This window comes from Mastomys coucha, unplaced genomic scaffold (genome assembly GCF_008632895.1).
Source record: "Mastomys coucha isolate ucsf_1 unplaced genomic scaffold, UCSF_Mcou_1 pScaffold11, whole genome shotgun sequence".
Taxonomy (NCBI): Eukaryota; Metazoa; Chordata; class Mammalia; order Rodentia; family Muridae; genus Mastomys; species Mastomys coucha.
In genome coordinates, this window is record NW_022196893.1 from 6,974,216 (window position 1) to 6,992,106 (window position 17,891).

The 17,891-nt window shown below is 57.4% G+C and overlaps 1 protein-coding gene across 18 annotated transcripts in view; it reads right to left on the reverse strand.

Moving 5' to 3' along the window:
• The window catches only part of Plec (plectin), a 62,498-nt gene that overhangs the window by 18,057 nt on the left and 26,550 nt on the right, over positions 1–17,891 (reverse strand). For 5 of the 18 annotated variants that reach the window (XM_031346939.1, XM_031346949.1, XM_031346929.1 and 2 more), the window contains 14 exons: positions 5,962–6,023; positions 5,755–5,769; positions 5,537–5,626; positions 4,611–4,688; positions 4,416–4,508; positions 3,380–3,546; positions 2,607–2,722; positions 2,423–2,529; positions 2,206–2,325; positions 2,036–2,131; positions 1,653–1,780; positions 1,293–1,386; positions 430–584; positions 39–348 (listed from right to left, as the gene is read on the reverse strand). In XM_031346939.1, coding sequence (XP_031202799.1) covers positions 39–348; positions 430–584; positions 1,293–1,386; positions 1,653–1,780; positions 2,036–2,131; positions 2,206–2,325; positions 2,423–2,529; positions 2,607–2,722; positions 3,380–3,546; positions 4,416–4,508; positions 4,611–4,688; positions 5,537–5,626; positions 5,755–5,769; positions 5,962–6,023 — 1,631 coding nt within the window. Of the gene's footprint in view, positions 1–38; positions 349–429; positions 585–1,292; positions 1,387–1,652; positions 1,781–2,035; positions 2,132–2,205; positions 2,326–2,422; positions 2,530–2,606; positions 2,723–3,379; positions 3,547–4,415; positions 4,509–4,610; positions 4,689–5,536; positions 5,627–5,754; positions 5,770–5,961; positions 6,024–6,650; positions 6,962–9,380; positions 9,616–10,954; positions 11,288–11,867; positions 12,009–17,113; positions 17,854–17,891 lie in introns of those variants that run through there. The other 13 variants (XM_031346961.1, XM_031347010.1, XM_031347020.1 and 10 more) reach the window with 11 other exon arrangements.

A 17,891-nucleotide genomic window follows, 5' to 3' on the forward strand; every position in this document is an offset into this window, starting at 1 on the left:
AGCACACAGCCACTGCCTACCCCAAGCGTACCACTCACCTCATCATTACGAGCCCGCTCGATCTTGGCCCGAAATTCCTCGATAGACTGATGCATGCCTCGGTGGCTGCCCAGCTGGGCCTCCACACTGGGCAAGTCCACGCCCCACTCAGCACTGTCTATTCGACGCTGGTTCTCCTCTACCCATGCCAGCAGGTCTTGCAGGTAGCGCAGCGTGGAGTCCTCTAGCTCTGGGCGCCTCTGTGTACTCTGCAGGGTCACCTGGGTCACAGGGGCACCCACCCCTGCCTTCAGCCGGAGATTGTATTCAGTGCGGATGGCTACCAGACGCTCATGTAGACGATACACCCTGAGGAAGCACAGAAGTTGGAAAGGGGGGTCAGGTGGGTCTCAGGCCTCCTAACCCAGCCTTCCCAGGTAAGGTACATACCTCCGGTACATCTGTTCACCCTGTGGATGCCGCCCATCTTTAAGGGTCTGCACATCATTGAACAACAGCCGGATCATACCATCAGCCTTGTCCAGGTCTCTCTCGACTTCCCCAGCCCGCTGAGCCACCTTGCCCGAGGCCAGCAGCCGAATATCCTGTAAGATGGTCCCGTGTGACTTGGCCTGGCTAACTCTCCTATTCACTGCCTAGGGTTCTCAACCAAGGCTGCCCCTTCATCCCTTTCCCCAGCCTAAAAAATCAAGGTCCTGTCTGGCTCCCAGCCTTGGGATTCCCATTCCTTCCTTTCCCTCCCAGTGATCCCACATATCTTCCTAGGATGCTTCTAAACTAATCTGTATCAGTTCTCTGGGGACACAGGATCCTGTTCAAAAGATTCCCACTCGGTCCAAGGACAGAGACCGTCACAGCTTTGTTCACAGGAGACTCTGTGCCTCACGCTCCATCACCTACCACATAACTCCTCTCACCCAGGCCCACACAGCCCTGTGCCTTATGGACCCCAAGGCACTAGCCATGAGGCTGGGGTCTCCCTACTCCCCATTCCCTGAGTGAAGAGGGGATGAGGGCCACACTGGAAGGAGACAGGAAGGCAGACAGTCCTGCCTGGTGGCCAGAGGCCAGTTCTGCTCACAGAAGGAGGTCAGGGTTGGCAGTAGACCAGAAGGGCCTGGTTTTCCCGCCCTAGTGCCACGCCCTGGGCCTGTAGCCCAGCAGGCCACAGCCCTGGCTGCAGAGTAAGCAACTCAGGGCTCCTCCTACCTCCCTCAGGCCTGGAGGGGTGCCCACCCCACCCCTTGCCCTGCCACCCCGCCCCCTCACCCCGCCTCTCCTCTCTCCCTCACCGACTGCAGTAGGGCATCCGCTTGGTTTAGCTGCTCCTCACACAGCCCAGCCTCCATCTGCAGTTTGCTCACAATGCGCTGAAGGCACTCCAGCCTATGGACCAGATCACAAGGCAGGGCCCCACAGGGAGTCACTAGGGGCCCACCACACTCCAGCGTCAGAGAGGAGCTCCCCTCTGCTCTGGCCTCTCTGTCTGCCTCGGGCGTACTGTCCTGCTGGCCCCAAACACTGAAGCTTGGTTGGGTGTGGAGGGGTTTCCTCCTCAGGCAATGACTCACCCTGGGGTGGTTCCCCTGCCACCGCAAGGCCCCACCCGCCTGCTGTCTCCCACATCGCCTGCCACCCTCCACATGGCCCACCTCTCAAACTCGCTCCGGAGTTGCTTCTCCCGCTCCAGGATGGCCACATGCAGCTTGCCCCACTCCTTTTCCACGTCTAGTGGGTGGTAGCCAGGGGGAATCTTGAGCTGGCCTGCTTGTACTGCCCCCTGTGAATAGGGGCAAGCTCAGGCCTAAACTGGACACAGGGAATCCTGGATGCTCATCCCCTCCACAACCTGGTACAACTTTAGTTCCTAAGCACTACTACTACTTTGGTCAAGCCATACTAGAGAGACATCGAATTCTGCGGTTCATTGAGGCCTCAATTTATCTACCTAGGGAATACATGACCCTCATACCCCCAGCTACCCCAAAACCAGGAGACACCCCACCCACTCCCCCTTAGAAGCATCTCACTTTACCTCCAAAGACTGGTAGATGACTTTGGACCGGTTCTTGTCTGCCTCCTTGGCAGGAAGTTCTGTCTCCTTGAACTTCAAAAACTGGCACCATAGGATCTATAGAGACAGGGGGTGTCAGCAGCTACGCACCAAGACAACCAAAGGGCACCTGCCCAAGGAGGCAGGCCTACCTCAATCTCTTCAAAGCTGGAGGGAAACTTTCGCTCCTCAAAAGCAGCGGTGTGGTGCCGGATCCACTGCAGCAGCAGCAGCACCAGCTCCCGGTATTCCTGCCAACGGAGCTGCAGCTCCTATGAGCAAAGAAGGAGTGAGTGAGCAACCTTCAGGGTCTCGGGATCCAGGCCTCAGCCCAGGCCCACCGACGGGGACACCCATCCACACACTTACATTGGCCCTCACTCCATCCTGTGCACCAGGCACGCGGGGCATGGCATCATACAGGGATGAAACATACGTGATGATAGACTTCTCGTCAGGCTGAGGGACATCCACATCTGCGGGGAGAGGCTGGTTCAGTGGGGCCTAGGCAGCAAGGGTGAAGATGGGGGAAGCCCATGAAGGAAGATCGTACCTTCTGGGTCCAGGAGCCGCGTAACTCCCAGGTCCCGCTCTGCCACGGAGAAGGCCTGGTCTAGGTTCTCCAGGTTGGTCTGTCGATACACTTTATTCATATCTATGAGCATCGGCCTGTGGACAACAGAGACACCCATGAACAAGGCTCCATAAACACTCCGTCATGCATCCTAGCAAACAAAGCTTAGCCCATACCCTCTTAAAGACATGCTGCCTACTTCCCTAACATCTCCAATCTTGCAATGAGGGGGTTGATTTTTGTTTTGGGTTGGGGGATTGTTGTTGTTGTTTTGAGGCAGGGTCTTGCTTGTAACCCTGGCCGGACTGTAACTCCTGTGTAGACCAGACTCACAGAACCACCTGCCTTTCTCTGTGTCTGCCTCCAGAGTGCTGGGGTTAAAGGCATGCACCACCACACCCAGCAATGGGGCCCAAGGAGCCTATGGTGGGGACCAGCACAGGAGCAGTGCACAGGTTAGAGAGCATCAACTTGGGCTCCTATAGTCTCCCTGCCCATCAGGCTTCTTTTGAGGGTCCATGTGGGCATGATCAGGCTGGAAGAGCAGAGGTGCTTCTGAAGGGCCTTACAGGAGACAGGCAGGGCCCCGCTCTGGGCACCTCCCAGAGGAAGCTGCTGGCATGCACCCTGCGGGCATCAGGTTCCAACAGTGGAAGGTACTCCCCCTGTTCCCTCTGCCCTGACTTGTTTGGAAGTCACCAGGTTGAAGTCACCCAACCTCCAGTCTTCCTCCATTCCACAGGAACACATACTTGTGTCGGTGGATGATAGCATTGAAGAGACGGCCATCGCGCCAACTGGTGGTGAAGTTGTCACAACGCAGGCCTTGGTAGCCCTCTACCATACGCTGTGACCACAGCAGCAGCTTCTCCTTTGCTGTCATGTCCTCTGACTGTCCGCTCACCTGGATGTCTGAGATCTGCCACACACACAGCAGATAAAGGCGGGAGCTCAGCTGTGGCTGCCCGGCCTGCCTGACCACCCAGCCGTCCAGCCACCAGAAGCCTTGACCAGCTCCTTAAAGCAGAGCAGCTCAGGACGCAACTGTAATACGCAGGGCTCCCAGACCACCTGGGGCACACTGGGGTTCCTGTGGCTAAAGCCTATCACCTCTACCTCAAGACCAGGCTACCATAGTTGGCAGCTTCCACAGAAGACAACAGAGACCCTACCTTCTACTGTCAAATAATTGGTGCTCAGAGATTCCCTTAGCTGCGCTAGGCTGGAATGTACCCTGAGCACCCAGAGACTAACATGTAACCCAGAAGATAGGCAACAGACATGAGAAGAGCAGCTACAGACCCTTAAGGTTGGTCCAGTTATTGGGGTGAGGGGGCAGGTTAAAGTCCCCCTCTAACTGCAGGCAGGACTGGGTCTACCACCTTTTTGTCTGTTAGCCCATGTGACTCAGCTACCATGCCAGTCTGGCTTTTAGGCCCAAGATCTTAGATTTGTGGCTTCCTGTGAGGCTAGCACAGGCAACAGATGAGTCACCAGGGCATCCCTGCAGCTCCAGAAACTTCCCTAGGCAACCAGCAGAAAACGCATTCCTCTGCAAGGAGGTTCTACTGGCCCTAGCTAGCTAGGGCCTGAGGGCACAGGAGAGGCAGGTCTCGCAGAAAGAATTACACCCTAGAGCTACAAAACTAGCATAGGCTGAGACTGGCAGGATAGCCAAAGAGCACCACCTCCCAGGCCACACCCTAGCCAGAAACAGGGCCAGCCAACCAGCCGTGGGGCCCGCCAAATCCCTAGGCGAAGGTGGATGGCAGCAGTACAGCCACCTACCTGGAAGTGCAGGATGATTGTCCAGATCAGGCCAAGGGTCAGCTTGGGGTTGCCGTCAGCAATGTCATCATTTCTGATGTTCACTAACTTCACCTGAGAACAGATGGCTCCATCAAACAACCCGACATTCCGGGAGGTAGCCAGGTATGGGGCTTATGACCCAGAGCCTGGGGCCAGGTAGACAGCCGTATTTACCTGGCGATGTCGGAGATAGTCCAGAGCGATCTGAACATTCTGCAGCTTGTGGAAACGCATCCTCCCTTTCTCTCGGGGCTGAGAGGAGTCAAGGCTCAGTTAGGGTCCATGGGGCAATAGTCGCTTCAAGGCCCAACCCTTCTGTTACCCCCAGAGCAGCAGCGTCAACTAAACCAAGGGTCTCTCCTAGTGCATCTACAGCCCCTCCACGATCCCAGGTTCACCCTCTGTAGCTGGATGACCAACAGCCCAGGGGCAGGCTCAGAAAGCCAGCAACCCTGGCTGTGGGAAGGAAGGAAGGGAGTGGGGGAGAGACAATAGCCAGGAAGCCACAGGCAGTGGGCAGTGGCACTGTGGGGGAGGGAGGGGTCCTCAGTGGTACCCAATGCAGCTTCTGGTGAGTCTCTGGCCCAGCCCCAGATAGGCAGCATGGAGGACAGCAGGCAGCTTGACACACCCATCTGCCTGCCCACGAGCCAGACATGGGCCAGGCTGGACTGGCTGCAATCCCCAGGTGAGTTGGGTGGGTTCCACAGTCTTGGGAAGCCCAGGTGCCGCCATGTCAGCAGGCACAACCACTCACCAGGCGCACACTCCTGATTACGTCCCGCTCCCTCGGCTGCCCAGCCAGAGCAGGGCAAAGGGTAAAGGGCAGAGGTCAAGATTCAGAGTCCAAGCAGCAGAGAAACCAAAGCAGAGCAGAGCATGAGGTTACTGTGTTAGAGCTCAAATGCGGAGAACAGCGAGGGGGTCATGGCCACCAAGAGGCCTGGCCTTCGGCTATAATGCCAAAGCCCTGGCCCGGAAGGAGCAGTTGGGGTTGGAGGAGGCTGGAGAAGGTGAGAGACGGAGCTGGACACCGAGTGGGTCGAAGGGGAAGGCCCCAAGGAAGGAAGGAAGGAAGGCAGAGAGACAGACACACATACCAGGCTGTCTCCTGAGAGGACTTCCAGCAGGGAGATGAGGTTGTGGCCATCACGGAGGTCTTCATACAGGTCACTGATGTGCCTCTGAGCCTGTGGAAACAGCAGGAAGCAAGATGGCCACAGATAAGGATTGCCCAGAGCCACTCGGGCACGGGGCACTACTGTGGGTATGGAGAAGCAGAGCCGTGGAGCACCCCCTGGCCCATGCAGGCACCTACCTCTGCCCTCCAGTGCTACAGCAGAGCCACGAGAGACCAGAAAGAAGAGGAAGAAAGAGACAGGAGTAAGCGTGGGAGGAAAAGGACAGAAAATAACAGGTTTCAGAGATGAAAGGACAGCTTAGGACCTGTGAGAACACCCGGGGAGCGGGAAGGGGGGGCGTGGGCTGGGGAACCCCTCCCAACTCATAAGCAGGCACCACTAACCTTGATAAGGTGTTTGTTGACCCACTTGGTGAAAGTTTTCTTCTGCACACGGTCTCGTTCATCTGCAGGAGACAAAACCAGTTTAGCTACAGCCTGGGAAAAACCCGGAGAGGCCTCCCTCCAGAGGTGCAGCAGACACAGTGGCCAGTGTTAGCAAACCTTGGCTGACAAGGCTCCACCGGGGCAATCCCTGGCCTTTCCCAGATCAGAAAGATGGGGGTCCACCAAGAAGCCTCCCCACACAGACACCAGAGACCAAGGAACCCAGGTCTAGCCAGGCCCAGCAGGGTGCTGCTGTTCAAAACCTCCACTGTTTCTAAGACAGGAGGTCTCCAGCCAATGTACAGAGCCCACAGCATACAAGTCCTAGCCTGCCCCACCCCACATGCTGCCTCCCAGGCTGAGCAAGAGCATGGCAGGGCTGGGGCCAGCAGGGCTTTTGGAGGGAAAGTCAAGTCTCTCTGACAGGGCAGCCGGCCTTCTCAGAGACACAGAGAGCCCTAGATACCCTGGCTTAAAGCTCAAGGGCCAATCAGTATTGGGCATGGATCACTGGTCCCCATCTTGGAGCCTGTCCCCAAAATCCATACCCTTATAACAGCGCCCCACCCCACTTTGTGCCAAGACTTCCTGATACAGGAAGAACTCTTCCTGTCACCAAGGCCCTGCCCAGAAGAAACGCCAGCTACCTTTCTTGCCCTCAGAGGCCCTGAGCACAGCCAGGTAGAGGTTGTCCTCTGAGCTGGTTCTCTTGCTACCCAGGCCTTCGGGCTCGGGCACACGGAGCCGGTGCTGAGACATGGTGCTGCCCCCGCCCCTTGGTCACCCTGTCCCTCGGCTCTCAGGTGCTGGGCTCCGTCTAGTCTAGGCAGCCTAGTGCGTCCGGTGGTACACAGGCTGCTGGAGGGTGCCGGCCGCTCCGGGACAGTAACTCAGCAGAGGCTCAGCTCAGACTGAAGTTCTGAAGGCCACTCCCTTGCCTGCTGTGCTCCTAGCAAGGCCGTCCCACCCAACAAGCTTTACTTCGCCTTGCCCGCCCCTCAGAGGGGAGTGTCCCTGCGGGGAAAGGAGGAAGGCAGCCCCTCCCCCATGGCCACACCCTCAGCCCACCAGAAACAGGAAACCCGGGTTTCCTCACCCACCCTACCCACAGCAGTAGAACCTGGGTATAGAGATGGGGGGAGGGGGCTGGCCCAGGATCACAAGGGAACACATACTATCCCCATGGCCACCCAGAGGGATCGTCTATCACACTTAATGAGCAGAGATCCCCTACCACACAGGGCTGTTAGAGAGTACATACAGACGCCCTAGTTCCATGCAGAGTGACTGACTGTACAGTAAAGTCCTAGGGGTGGGGACCAGCTGCCTCTCTTCTTGAAGTCCCCTAAATCACACTCCTGTACCGGACAGGGACTATGCCCTACCTACTGGCTACTGGCCCCCACAGCTGCTAGGCTTTTAGGTCTTGCTGAAGGACCTCCTGGGTTTGGCAGGGTCTCCCACAGGATTTCCAAGAGTCCAGCCCAAGCCAGCCCAGCCCAAGCCAGCCCAGCCAGGCAAAGCTCACCTCAGGCAAGAACAGCTCATAGCTCGGTGGTGACTCACCCCAGCAGGGCAGCCCAGCCCAAGCTGCAGGGACACCTCCCCAGTTGGGGTGGGAGAAAGGGTTGCTGGGGCAGCAAAGAGCACACCGAGGGGGCACAGCCAGTGAGTCAGACCTGGGGAGGGGGCCCCCGGAGCTGTGACTCACTAGAAAGGAAGCTGTACCTTGAGGCAGGATGGGGACGTTTGCAGCAGGGTAGGGCTGGCGAATAGCAGCTGTTACCGGCTGTAAAGGTGATGGACCTGGGCAAAGGGCATGGGCCCCTGGGACTACACCTGTCTAACTCTACGTGGCTACTCATAGCCTCTCTGACTCCCTGCGGTCAGAAAATGGAGCCACCTAGGGCCAGCATCTGGAACTACCCAACCAACCCGACCCACTCTAGGAAAAAATGTACCACCCAGACCACAAGAATTTTCCAGCAGAGGCACTGATGTGATCCAGCTGTGCACTGCTGAGGAACAAGAACAACCTCCTCCCCAGAGGCTAGGGCCTCTCGATTCCAGGAAAAGTTTGCCCTGTGTTGTCCTTGCTGCTTCCCTAATGGCCACAAGAGGGCACCACAGCTCTGTAGGGCAGAGCAGGAGCGAGTGACTAAGTCTTGAGATAGCTTGAAGCCTTTACCCCAGAGAGCACATAGCTCTCTGCCAGGTGTCATACACCCAAGGGTGTCCTCAGCCTCCAACACATGACCACCTTTGCCTCTGGCTCAACAACCACTGCAACCCACTAGAGATGACTCCTCTCACTCCAGACGCCAGGAACCTCAAATCTGACACCACACTGGTCAGTGTTCTTTCTGGGAGCTTCTCAAAGACTAGGCCAGCAACCTCCTCATCGAGGAAATAAACCCTTTAGAAGGGCGGAGGTGCGGCAACAGTGGCTGCACTGCTGATATGAGCTGTCACTCTGCTGAGGGCACAGGCTCTGGAAGTGTGCCAGCAGTTGAGCACAGAAACCCAAGAAACCACTAGAATGTGGGGAGACAGGATCTGACATCAAAAACACAGGTGGACCCTAAGCCAGACTCCAGCCAAGCTACTTCCCAGCGTCTCCATCTCTGCCACTATCACGTTCTAAGGAGGCTGTCTGGGAAGTGGACTCAGCTCCAGGACAGGGCTTCCACCTCCTCTAGCACTCCTTCCCCTGAACACGCCTGCTCTCAATCTCTCCCAACTCTGTCTTGTCCCTTGCCACTGGCTGGAGATGTCTCCTCTCCTGCTCATCCTTCTCACTCAAACCCATAGGTAGCTGTCCCCAAGGCGGCCCAGCAGAGCCCAGGCATGCCCTCAAATGCTGCTGCACACCTCACGGGGTCTCTGACACCTGTCCAATCAGCCCCCAGGGACACTCCCCACTCCAATAGTGTGTTGCACATCTATAGAAGGCAGCTGACCCTCGGCAACGTCTCCCTGAAAAAAGGAGGTAATTATGGTCCTCTAAGGAATGTCGTTCCCTGCTCAACGTACACTCTCTCTCTTCCCTCTGTCTTTCTCTCTGTCTCTGTCTGTCTCTCTCTGGGAGAGAACCTAGAAGGCGCCAGGGACAGCACAAGTGGGAGGGCCCACAGCCCCACCCTCAGCGCCGGAACCGCTCTGGGATCGTCCCCACAGCTAAAGCACTAAGCTCGGAAAATCCTCTGGCCCGCCCACTTACCATCCCCCTCTCCAGAGGAAAACCTATCCCTGAGCTGGACAACTCTGTCTTCCTCCCCAGGTGTTTCCGGAGCTTAAGAGGCGGGGCTGTACCTGGGCCAAGCAACACCCCATCACAAGCTCAAGGCCTGCCCACCAACCTGAGCGGCCGCACCCACCTACACAACAGAGTTGCCCGTAGAGGTAGCCCCTGCGGACCTGCTCGCAGCCCCCATCCAGCCAGCAGGGCCGCTCCAGCAGGACCTCCCTCTGCGAAGTGAAGACGCCCTTCGCCGCCCACGTCCCTGCCATTGCCAGGAGCCCCTAGTGCCTTGGGCTGCTGCAGACGACACGGAAGCCGTGCCTGTGTTGAAGGCTGAAGGCCCTGGCTTGGCCTTCCACGTTCGCCCCCGCCCACCGGACGCAATACCCAGACCCGGAGAACCTGCCCCTGCTGCAAGTGCTCCGCCCAGTGTGGGCCAGGAAGCCGCGCCCCAGCCCATCGGGAGCAAACTAGCTCGCGGGAACACGAGGGAACCGGGGTGCAGGTGCCCTCTAGATCAAAAGGGTCTGGGAACTGTCCAGTGATCGGAGTTTTCCAGGGTTCCTCCCACGCTCCGGGTAACTCTAAGACTGGTGTCTACGGGAGTGCCACTCCCAGCAGGGTATGCAAGGGTCACCCGCCCCAAAGAGCCAGATCAGCTGAGGCAATGGGCAGAGTACAGAATTGCGGACGACCACGCCCACACCTGGCACTGCAGGGCACCTAGTGAACCAAAGGGGGACACAGGGAGCTCTTTCCCTCATGTGGCGACAGGAAACTAAGTTGAGCCCAGGGCGTCTTGGTCCCAAACGAAAAACATCTCCGAGGGTTCTGAAGAAGCTCTAAGCCTGTGCATTCGGTTGGATGGCACGGATTGCAGCTGACTCACCGGCTTCTGGGAAACCTAGAGCCACGCCTGGAAACCCCGCGTCCTGGCACTCATCCGCTGGACGCTAAGACCTAGCAGGCCCGCTAGAGGGCACTAGGCCACAAACACTCCTGGACTGATGAGTCCAGGTCTGAGGTGCATCTCATGAGGGCAGTCCCTCTGGCTAGAAGCCCTGGTGCAGAACTGCCCAATCCCCAGGGACTGTCCCAGGCTCCATTCACTTCAGCTCCACCCCATCCTGCGGTGAGCACAGCCGCCTCGGACTATAGCCCAAGGGCTGGTGACTTTGAGGAGAGGGCAGAACAGAACATAGCCTAACTTCTTGCCACACAACTGGTTCTGGTATGCCATGTTGGAGGACACTCAGACAAACTTCCTTTGTGCGACTCGGCCTACACTCCGTGGGCAGCGAGGTCACTAGGCAGGCTCTGTGGCCCTGCCCAGATCAGTCTGTGAACCTGCCACTCTGGTTTCTCACTGCTGTGGTAAGAGAGAAAGGCCTTTCCTTGGAAGGCAGGCATTCCCATAGGCCTGTGCCTTCGATCTGGAGCTCACCCCACCTCTTTCCATTCACCCACCCAGGACCTGATGCAGGCTAACCAGCCAGAGTTCTACTCCAAGAAGTAGCAGAGTCTTCAATGCAGAGTAGGCACAAGGCAGACACGGCTTTCACAAACACTGGTATTTCACTCAGGAACAGGAAGAGGAGGGCTCCGAGAAGGCAAGGGGCGGGAGGAAGGCGGACCCTCCACCCCCTGCCCCGCCCCAGTCTTCTGTCAGGGGCGGTGGCCCATGACAGTGGCAGAGGCAAGGGTGCTTACCTTGCTCATCCTGTGCCTGCCGATGCCCCTTACGCCAGTGCCATACGGCAGCCACAGTGACAACATGACCCACGACTACCAGGGAGGGAAACAGGCTGCCCGACGGCTCCATGGCTGCCACCCAGGATGGGCAGAGCCGTCCTCACCAGGGACCAGCTGCTGTGAAGTCAGACAGCACCTCCCTGCATGGAGGGTGAGCGAAGGAGTGGCCCAGAACCAAAGCCCACTCTGTCCCCTGCTGCCCTGCCTTCAGAGACAGCCCTACTGTACTATCTGCACTCAGCCGGGGGACAATGTACAGTCCCCTCGGCACCAACTGCGCTCTTACCCAGCCTCCTCCCTGCCTCCTCCCTCTTGTGGCTCTTGGCCGCTCCCCACCCGCACTCCCCACAGGGCCCAGCTCAGCTGTCTCTACGCAGAGCCACCGACGCTCAAGGTTAACTGGAGCCTTAACCCTTGCCTACCCACAGCCACACCCGCCAGGAGGAGGGGCCTGTAGCTTTTCTCCCCAAGCCTCAGCCCCCCAGCCTAGCCTGGGCAGACTCAACACGGGTCCTCCTTCCCAAGTCAAGCCTAACCAGCACTCCCTGTCCACATCAGGAGGAAGCCTGAACGCTCAGTCTACTTCCAAGGGTGCCCTCTGGGAACAGCCACCAAGCACAGAGGGTGGACAGATGTCAATGCCCTGTCCCTCATTGCCCTCCCTACAACTGACCCCCACCACACTGACCCCACCATACTGAAAGATAGGTGGGCTCCTCACAAGCCCCAAAGTCCAATGTAAGGCCTTGAACAGGATCTGAGGGAGAGGCCAGGTGAGGCTAGGCAGGCGGGTGTATGCAAAGGAAAACAGGAGTCATGGCCTCCAGCCTAGCTGGGTTCCCAAAAGACTCTGAAGGGCTGCCCCACCTACCGGGCACGATCTTCATTGGGGACAGCGACAGGAGCCCACGGGGCCAACAGGGAGCGGGTGAGGGGCGTGGGGAGGGTCACAGGCCCCTCTGAGGCAGCAAGCCTGCAGCGGCAGTGGTGAGGCCGGAGGAGGGCACAGCTTTCCAGCCTTGTCAGCAGAAGTTGGGGGAAGGGAGAGGAGCAGTGGGCAGGGGGCCCAGGGGGATATAAATATCCAAGGAGGGCAAGCAAGGCCCGTCACTTGTCCAGACTTAGTACATGACGTAGGGCGCCCAGGCTCACTGGAGTCCCATCTGGCTGGGCGGTCCCACAACACTGAGCCCCCTAGTGCTCTCCCTCCCCAGCCCCTCCCCCCAGCGCCCATGGGTGATACTATATATAATAAGGAGGTGCCTGGCATCAGGATCTACCATGGATGGAGACAGAAGTGGACTCAGGCTCATATTCCCTTGAGAGAGGGTGCTGCCCATACCCTGCCCATCTTCTGGGGCGCTCTTAGGAAATGCCACATGGGCCTTTTCTCCCAGAGAGCTCTGAGCAAGTCACTCGACACAAACACCTGGCCCCAGGGCAGACAGGACTGTATCTCCAAGGTCAGACTACAGGTCAGAGACTCGGGCAACCCAAAACTGGGGCCTAAGCTGCATGAGCATTCACCTACCTGCACCCACTGGGCTGCTCCTCCCAGCCCAGGCTTCTCAGAATGGGGAAATCCCAAGGCTCCCCGCATCCCTAGTCTGTGGAGGCACAGTATCCACAAGTCAGCAAGCATGCCCACAACACATCCGCCATATGCAATACTGACCTGGACCCCAGTGCTTCCTGAGAAACAAGCTGCGTGTATGTGTACATCTGTGTGGAGCGGGGGAGACACAGTCCCATCTCCTTCCTCCCAGGAGCCTGAGCACACTGGGCCAGGCTCATGGGTCCTCACTGACAAACGGCTGAGGAGCTAAAGTAGGCCCTCCACTCCCTAACGCCTCCAGCGTGAAGCACCAGTCTATTACAATCTTGAGGACATCCTATAGAGTCTTGGCTGTGAGCACGCTAGTCAGATGAGGAAACTGGGGCCTGATCATAGTGAGGAGCTGGCCTGAGCTTCCACGGAGTCAAATGAGTCCCCAACACATATGGCCTAGACTAAGTCAACACAACATAGCCAACCAGCCTTGGACCCTGACTGCTGATGTGGGGGTGCCCTGTTCACACTGGGCAGAGGAGGGCATGAGAAGGCTGGGCCCACCACTGTCTCATAAACTAGCCTGTGGTGCTCAGCTCTGGGCAGCCAGGGACTGGGCTAACTGGGGTCGGGTATTGAAAGCCTCTTGGGCAGGCCAAAGAGACTCCTGATGACTGGCATTGAACAGGGACAGAGACAGTCAGGCAAGATTCAGCAAAGAGAACAGTACAGCCTCTCTCAGCAGAGCCCTTGTCTCCACAGCTTCAGTAACTGGTCCCCCAGAGCAAAGTGCCCTGGCTCTGAGCAACGCCTCACCACATTCCACACACCCTGAGCTGGCTGTAAGGGGCCATGCCATCCCTACGTCCGGGTGTCTGAGGTCATGAGAAGTACCAGTAGGTGACACGCAGTCCATCCTCCCTCTTATGGACCTGTACCCTGCCAAAGACGGCCAAAGTCTCAGCTAGAGACCAAGTTCTAACCTCTACCTGAAGCCTCCACTACCGCTGTGCCCTACCTTGGCCCAGCTGGATCAGCTCCTCCATGCTGTACCTATCCATAGCTGCTGGCCAGGATCTGCTGCTTCCAGAACAGCAGAGAGGAAGGGAAGGCAGGAAGGAGGGGAGGGGTGGGAAGCAAAGGGAGGGCTTGCTCATGCCCTGACCTCCACACCCAGCAGCAACTCCTCCTCATGACTGACTAAAGGGTCCCCACAGTCAGCCAGACCAACAGAACCCAAGCCTGGTGACTGGCATCAGTGGGTAGCCTGGGCAGACCAATCTGGGGGTGCAGAGCAAAGGCCTGCCTTAGTCCCTAAGCTCTGGAGTTTCAGGCCACTGGCCTTCCCCACTCTGCCTGCCAGGCACAGCCCAACTCACCCCATAGCATCTACTTCCCCCCATCTCCTCTCCCTGCCAGGCGAGCCCTGCCACCCCCTCACTCACATGTCAAACATCCATGGAATTCCATGTAGCCACATGTGTGCATGTGTTCGTGTGTACACATGCACAAACACATACCATTTTGATGATACTAGGCCTCAAATTGGTTTCTTGACCACTCTGGGCAAGCACACAGCTACTGACTCACACGCCTTGCCCCTGAGTTCCTCCACTTAACTTTTCCCCTTTTTAGTTATGTTATATTATTTATTTAGATGGTGTGTGTGTGCCATAGCATGAAGGTAGAGAGAGGCCACAGAGGACAACTAAAGGGAGTCAATTGCTTCTTTTCACCTTGCAGGTCCAGGGATCAAATCCAGCTCCTCAGACTTAACAGCAAGCACCTTTATTTGCAGAGCCATCTTGCTGGCCCCTGTCTACTCCTTCTTGACATACACATTCCCTCAGCCCCCAAAGCTCTCCCCCTCCCTTACCCAAGTCCCCTTCAACTATCTCAGTCCTCTAGACTGAGCAAACATGACATCTCCTGACGGTCCACACTTCCTCCCATCCAACTGTATGTAACCTGGGAAACGCAAACCTTATTTGTCCACAACCTGGGTAAAAACCTTCCAGAGTTCTTCAGATGCCTTCCTGCATCCTAGCACCAATGAGCACCTCCCAAGAGCCATGGCCACCTGAGCCGTGAGCAGAGGAGGGTAGGGCAGCGCTGCAGTGGGTGGGGGAAGGCGGGGCAGCGCTGCAGCCCCTATGCATGCCACACAGTGGATGACCATGGGAAAGTCAGGGTGCATTAGCCACATGTTGGCATGAAGACGGGAGAACTGATGTCCACGTGGGGACTGTTACATGACAACCCTCTGAGAGCACACGCCTCTGAGTGCTCAGACACTTCTGGTCCTGTTCTGAATTCTGAGCCAGGCAAGATACGATCTTTTGGAGTTAAAATGAAACTCACATACACAAACCACTCCAGCAACTTTATAACACAAGGAAATCTCTGGGCGCCTCCCTCCTCATGGTAACTCTCTTAGTTGACCAACTTCTTGACTCTCAGGTTGAGCTCTCTGATTGCTCCTAAAGCCACCTCCTACCACACACTCTCTCTCCTCACCTCATCTGAAACCGCAAGATATGACACCCTCCACATAAGTGTACTGATTGTGGACGAGGGGAGGGGTATTCCCCATTCATTCTGTGGATGAGGGGAGGGGTATTCCCCATTCATTCTGTGGATGAGGGGAGGGGTATTCCCCATTCATTCCCTGGCCAGGGTTTATGGACAGAGGTAGCCCATCTAACTGGGACCATGCTGGTAGCCAGCACTGCAGCACAGACCTATGTATAACCCCCTGGAAGGGCCGTGCTAGAGAAAGTGACAATCTTGTTGGCTCACTGCTGGCTTTTTTTTTTTCTTTTTAGACAGGGTTTCTCTGTGTAGCCTTAGCCTTCTCTGTTTAGCTGTCCTAAAACTCTCTCTGTAGACCAGGCTGGCCTCAGACTCAAAGATCTGCCTGCCTCTGCCTCATGAGTGCTGGGATTAAAGGTGTGAGCAGTCACTACCACCCAGCTTGCTCGCTTATTTTTAACCCAAAGGAGCCAATGGTTTTAGGTGGCATCGGATCTGCCCCAGCCTGTATGTGGAGCCAGCCATAATGCCCCTGCCACCAGCCACACCCAGCATCTAATGCCCGAAGCTCAGTCCTGAGGGTGTGGGGGGCAAATCCGCCTGGGGCCTGACTCAGTCTGAAGCTGCAGCTTATTTCCTGTTGGAAACTCTGAATTGCCACAAGCGGTTGTGGCTGGGAAGACTGAGTCACCGCCATCAGAGACAGAGGAGGGAGGTTGCCCCCCCCCTGCCCACTACAGCCACACCCAGAACCCCCTCCTAGTCCCGCTGCCAACTGCTGGCCCAGTCCGGACACAGACAAGGAAGCAAAGCAAGAAAAGCAGGGGAGGGCTCCCCTCCTACTCACCACACCCAAAAGAACTGAGACATAGCCATGGTTACAGGGAAGCTGGAGAGGCCACCTCCTTGCCTAAGGCCATGGAGAGAGCCCAGAGGCCATTCAAATTCCCTGCCCCTTCCAGCTACAGTCATCACTACAATAAGCCACAGACATCCAACCCAGCAAGACCAAGACTGAGGCTTCTGCTCAGGCAGCTGTGCCCAATGTAGGGTCTATCCTGACTTGAGACTCCCTCCCCCACTCCCAGAGAATAAGCCCCTGCCCACATACTAAGGCACAAAGAGAGAGGCAAACAGATGCCAGGCCATTCTGGTGCCTGTAATACACGGATAATGCTGGAGGTCATCGGATGCCCTCAGCGGGCATTAAGGACAGTGTGCCTCAGGAGAGCCTGCACAGGCATCATGCAGAGAGCACATAAGCCTAGCCATGCCCTGATGCTATAAGGGCTTAAGGATAGAGGGAGTACTTTTGGAAGTTCCTGGACTAATGGGTTGTTGTCCCATCCTCTAAGACCTGGTTCCCAACTGGGGGGGGGGCGGGGTGGAACAAACCCTCACCCAGACCGTGCACTGGGTCAGCATCCCCATGCCCTGGCCTCTGCCCTCCTAGGCAATGCTCCTGAGCTGTGCCCTTCTTCCCATCTCACCTAGTGCCATTCCACCTCCAGATCATGGCCAACTCCCAGCAAACCAAGCACTCAGTCATGGGGGCCCTCAGTACTGCTCATGTAATACAGAATCTGAGCCACTTGGCCATAGGGGAAGACAGACTCAAGCCTCAATGGACAAGCAGTTTGTCTGAGCCAGTCCCATGCCAGGGGATCTTCTATACACGCCCACTTCTGAAAAGAGGGACCTCCAAAGGCCACTAGGTTGGGGAGGGGAGTTGGGCAAGAACAAGGACAGTGCCTGAGAGGGGTACAAACAGGACTATGCCAACAGCTGGTCCTGCCAGTCTTGGGGCGTACAGGCCCCGCCCTCACCAGGATTTGCCCGGAGGAGCACAAGCCACGTGGGTTCATTGGCTAGAACACCCAGCACCCTCGGGCAGAAAGGGCGCCACCTGCTGATATGAACAGACCCCATACACACAATGTGCTGCCCACCAGAGCCCACCAGACCTAAGCCCCAGCACCAAAAGCACCTACAGTCACTTCCCATCCCTCATGGCCTGGAGCCAAAATGCAGCTGACCTGTGGCTGGGGTGGGCTCCGGGCCTGGCCTGGTCAGGGTCCCCACGGTGGTGGCAGACACCACAGGGGTTTCAGGTGCCCCCTCCTCACGCTCCTTCCTGCGATAGACCTGCCGCTCCTCACGGGCAGAGTCCTCAGCTGGCAGAGGCCCCCTCTTTGGTGGGCAGCCTAGGGGACCTTGCATGGTCTGCACATGGGGGGAGCGACGACGTGCAGGCATCACCATAGCGACAGGGCGGCGCACACGCTGCAGAGAGGCAGGTACGATCTCCGGTGGCAGGTGTAGATACTGGCGTAGGTGGTCAATGCCCTCGTTGGTCAGGTACCAGTAGAAGTGGCACCAGGCAAAGGTCTCCCGCACCAGGCCCCGAGCTTTCAGTGAGGCCATGGCACGCATGACCTGTAGATTGGTGACGCCAGGCACGTGGGGATGCAGGCTGCGGGGTCGCCGGTCCTTCTTAGCAACCATCACCCCCTCACGAAAGAGCACCTCATAGATGGCCCGTAGCTGGTCCAGCGGCATGAGCATGCCAGCCACCATGGCTGCTGGAAGCCTGCCGGTCAACACAGGGTGAGGACAGCAGGTGGGGCACAGCCAGGAGGCTGATGAAGCTCCTTTGGCACAAGATGCAGCAGGGGCCACTGGCAAGTAGGTAGGCAGGCTCCGGCTCTAAGCACAAGGGCTCAGGCTCAGGGGCAGTGTGGCTCCAGAGCCTTGCTCTGTGAATTCCTGCGCCGGCAAGGCTGCCTGTCTGAGCCTCCCGCCTGCCCGCCCTCC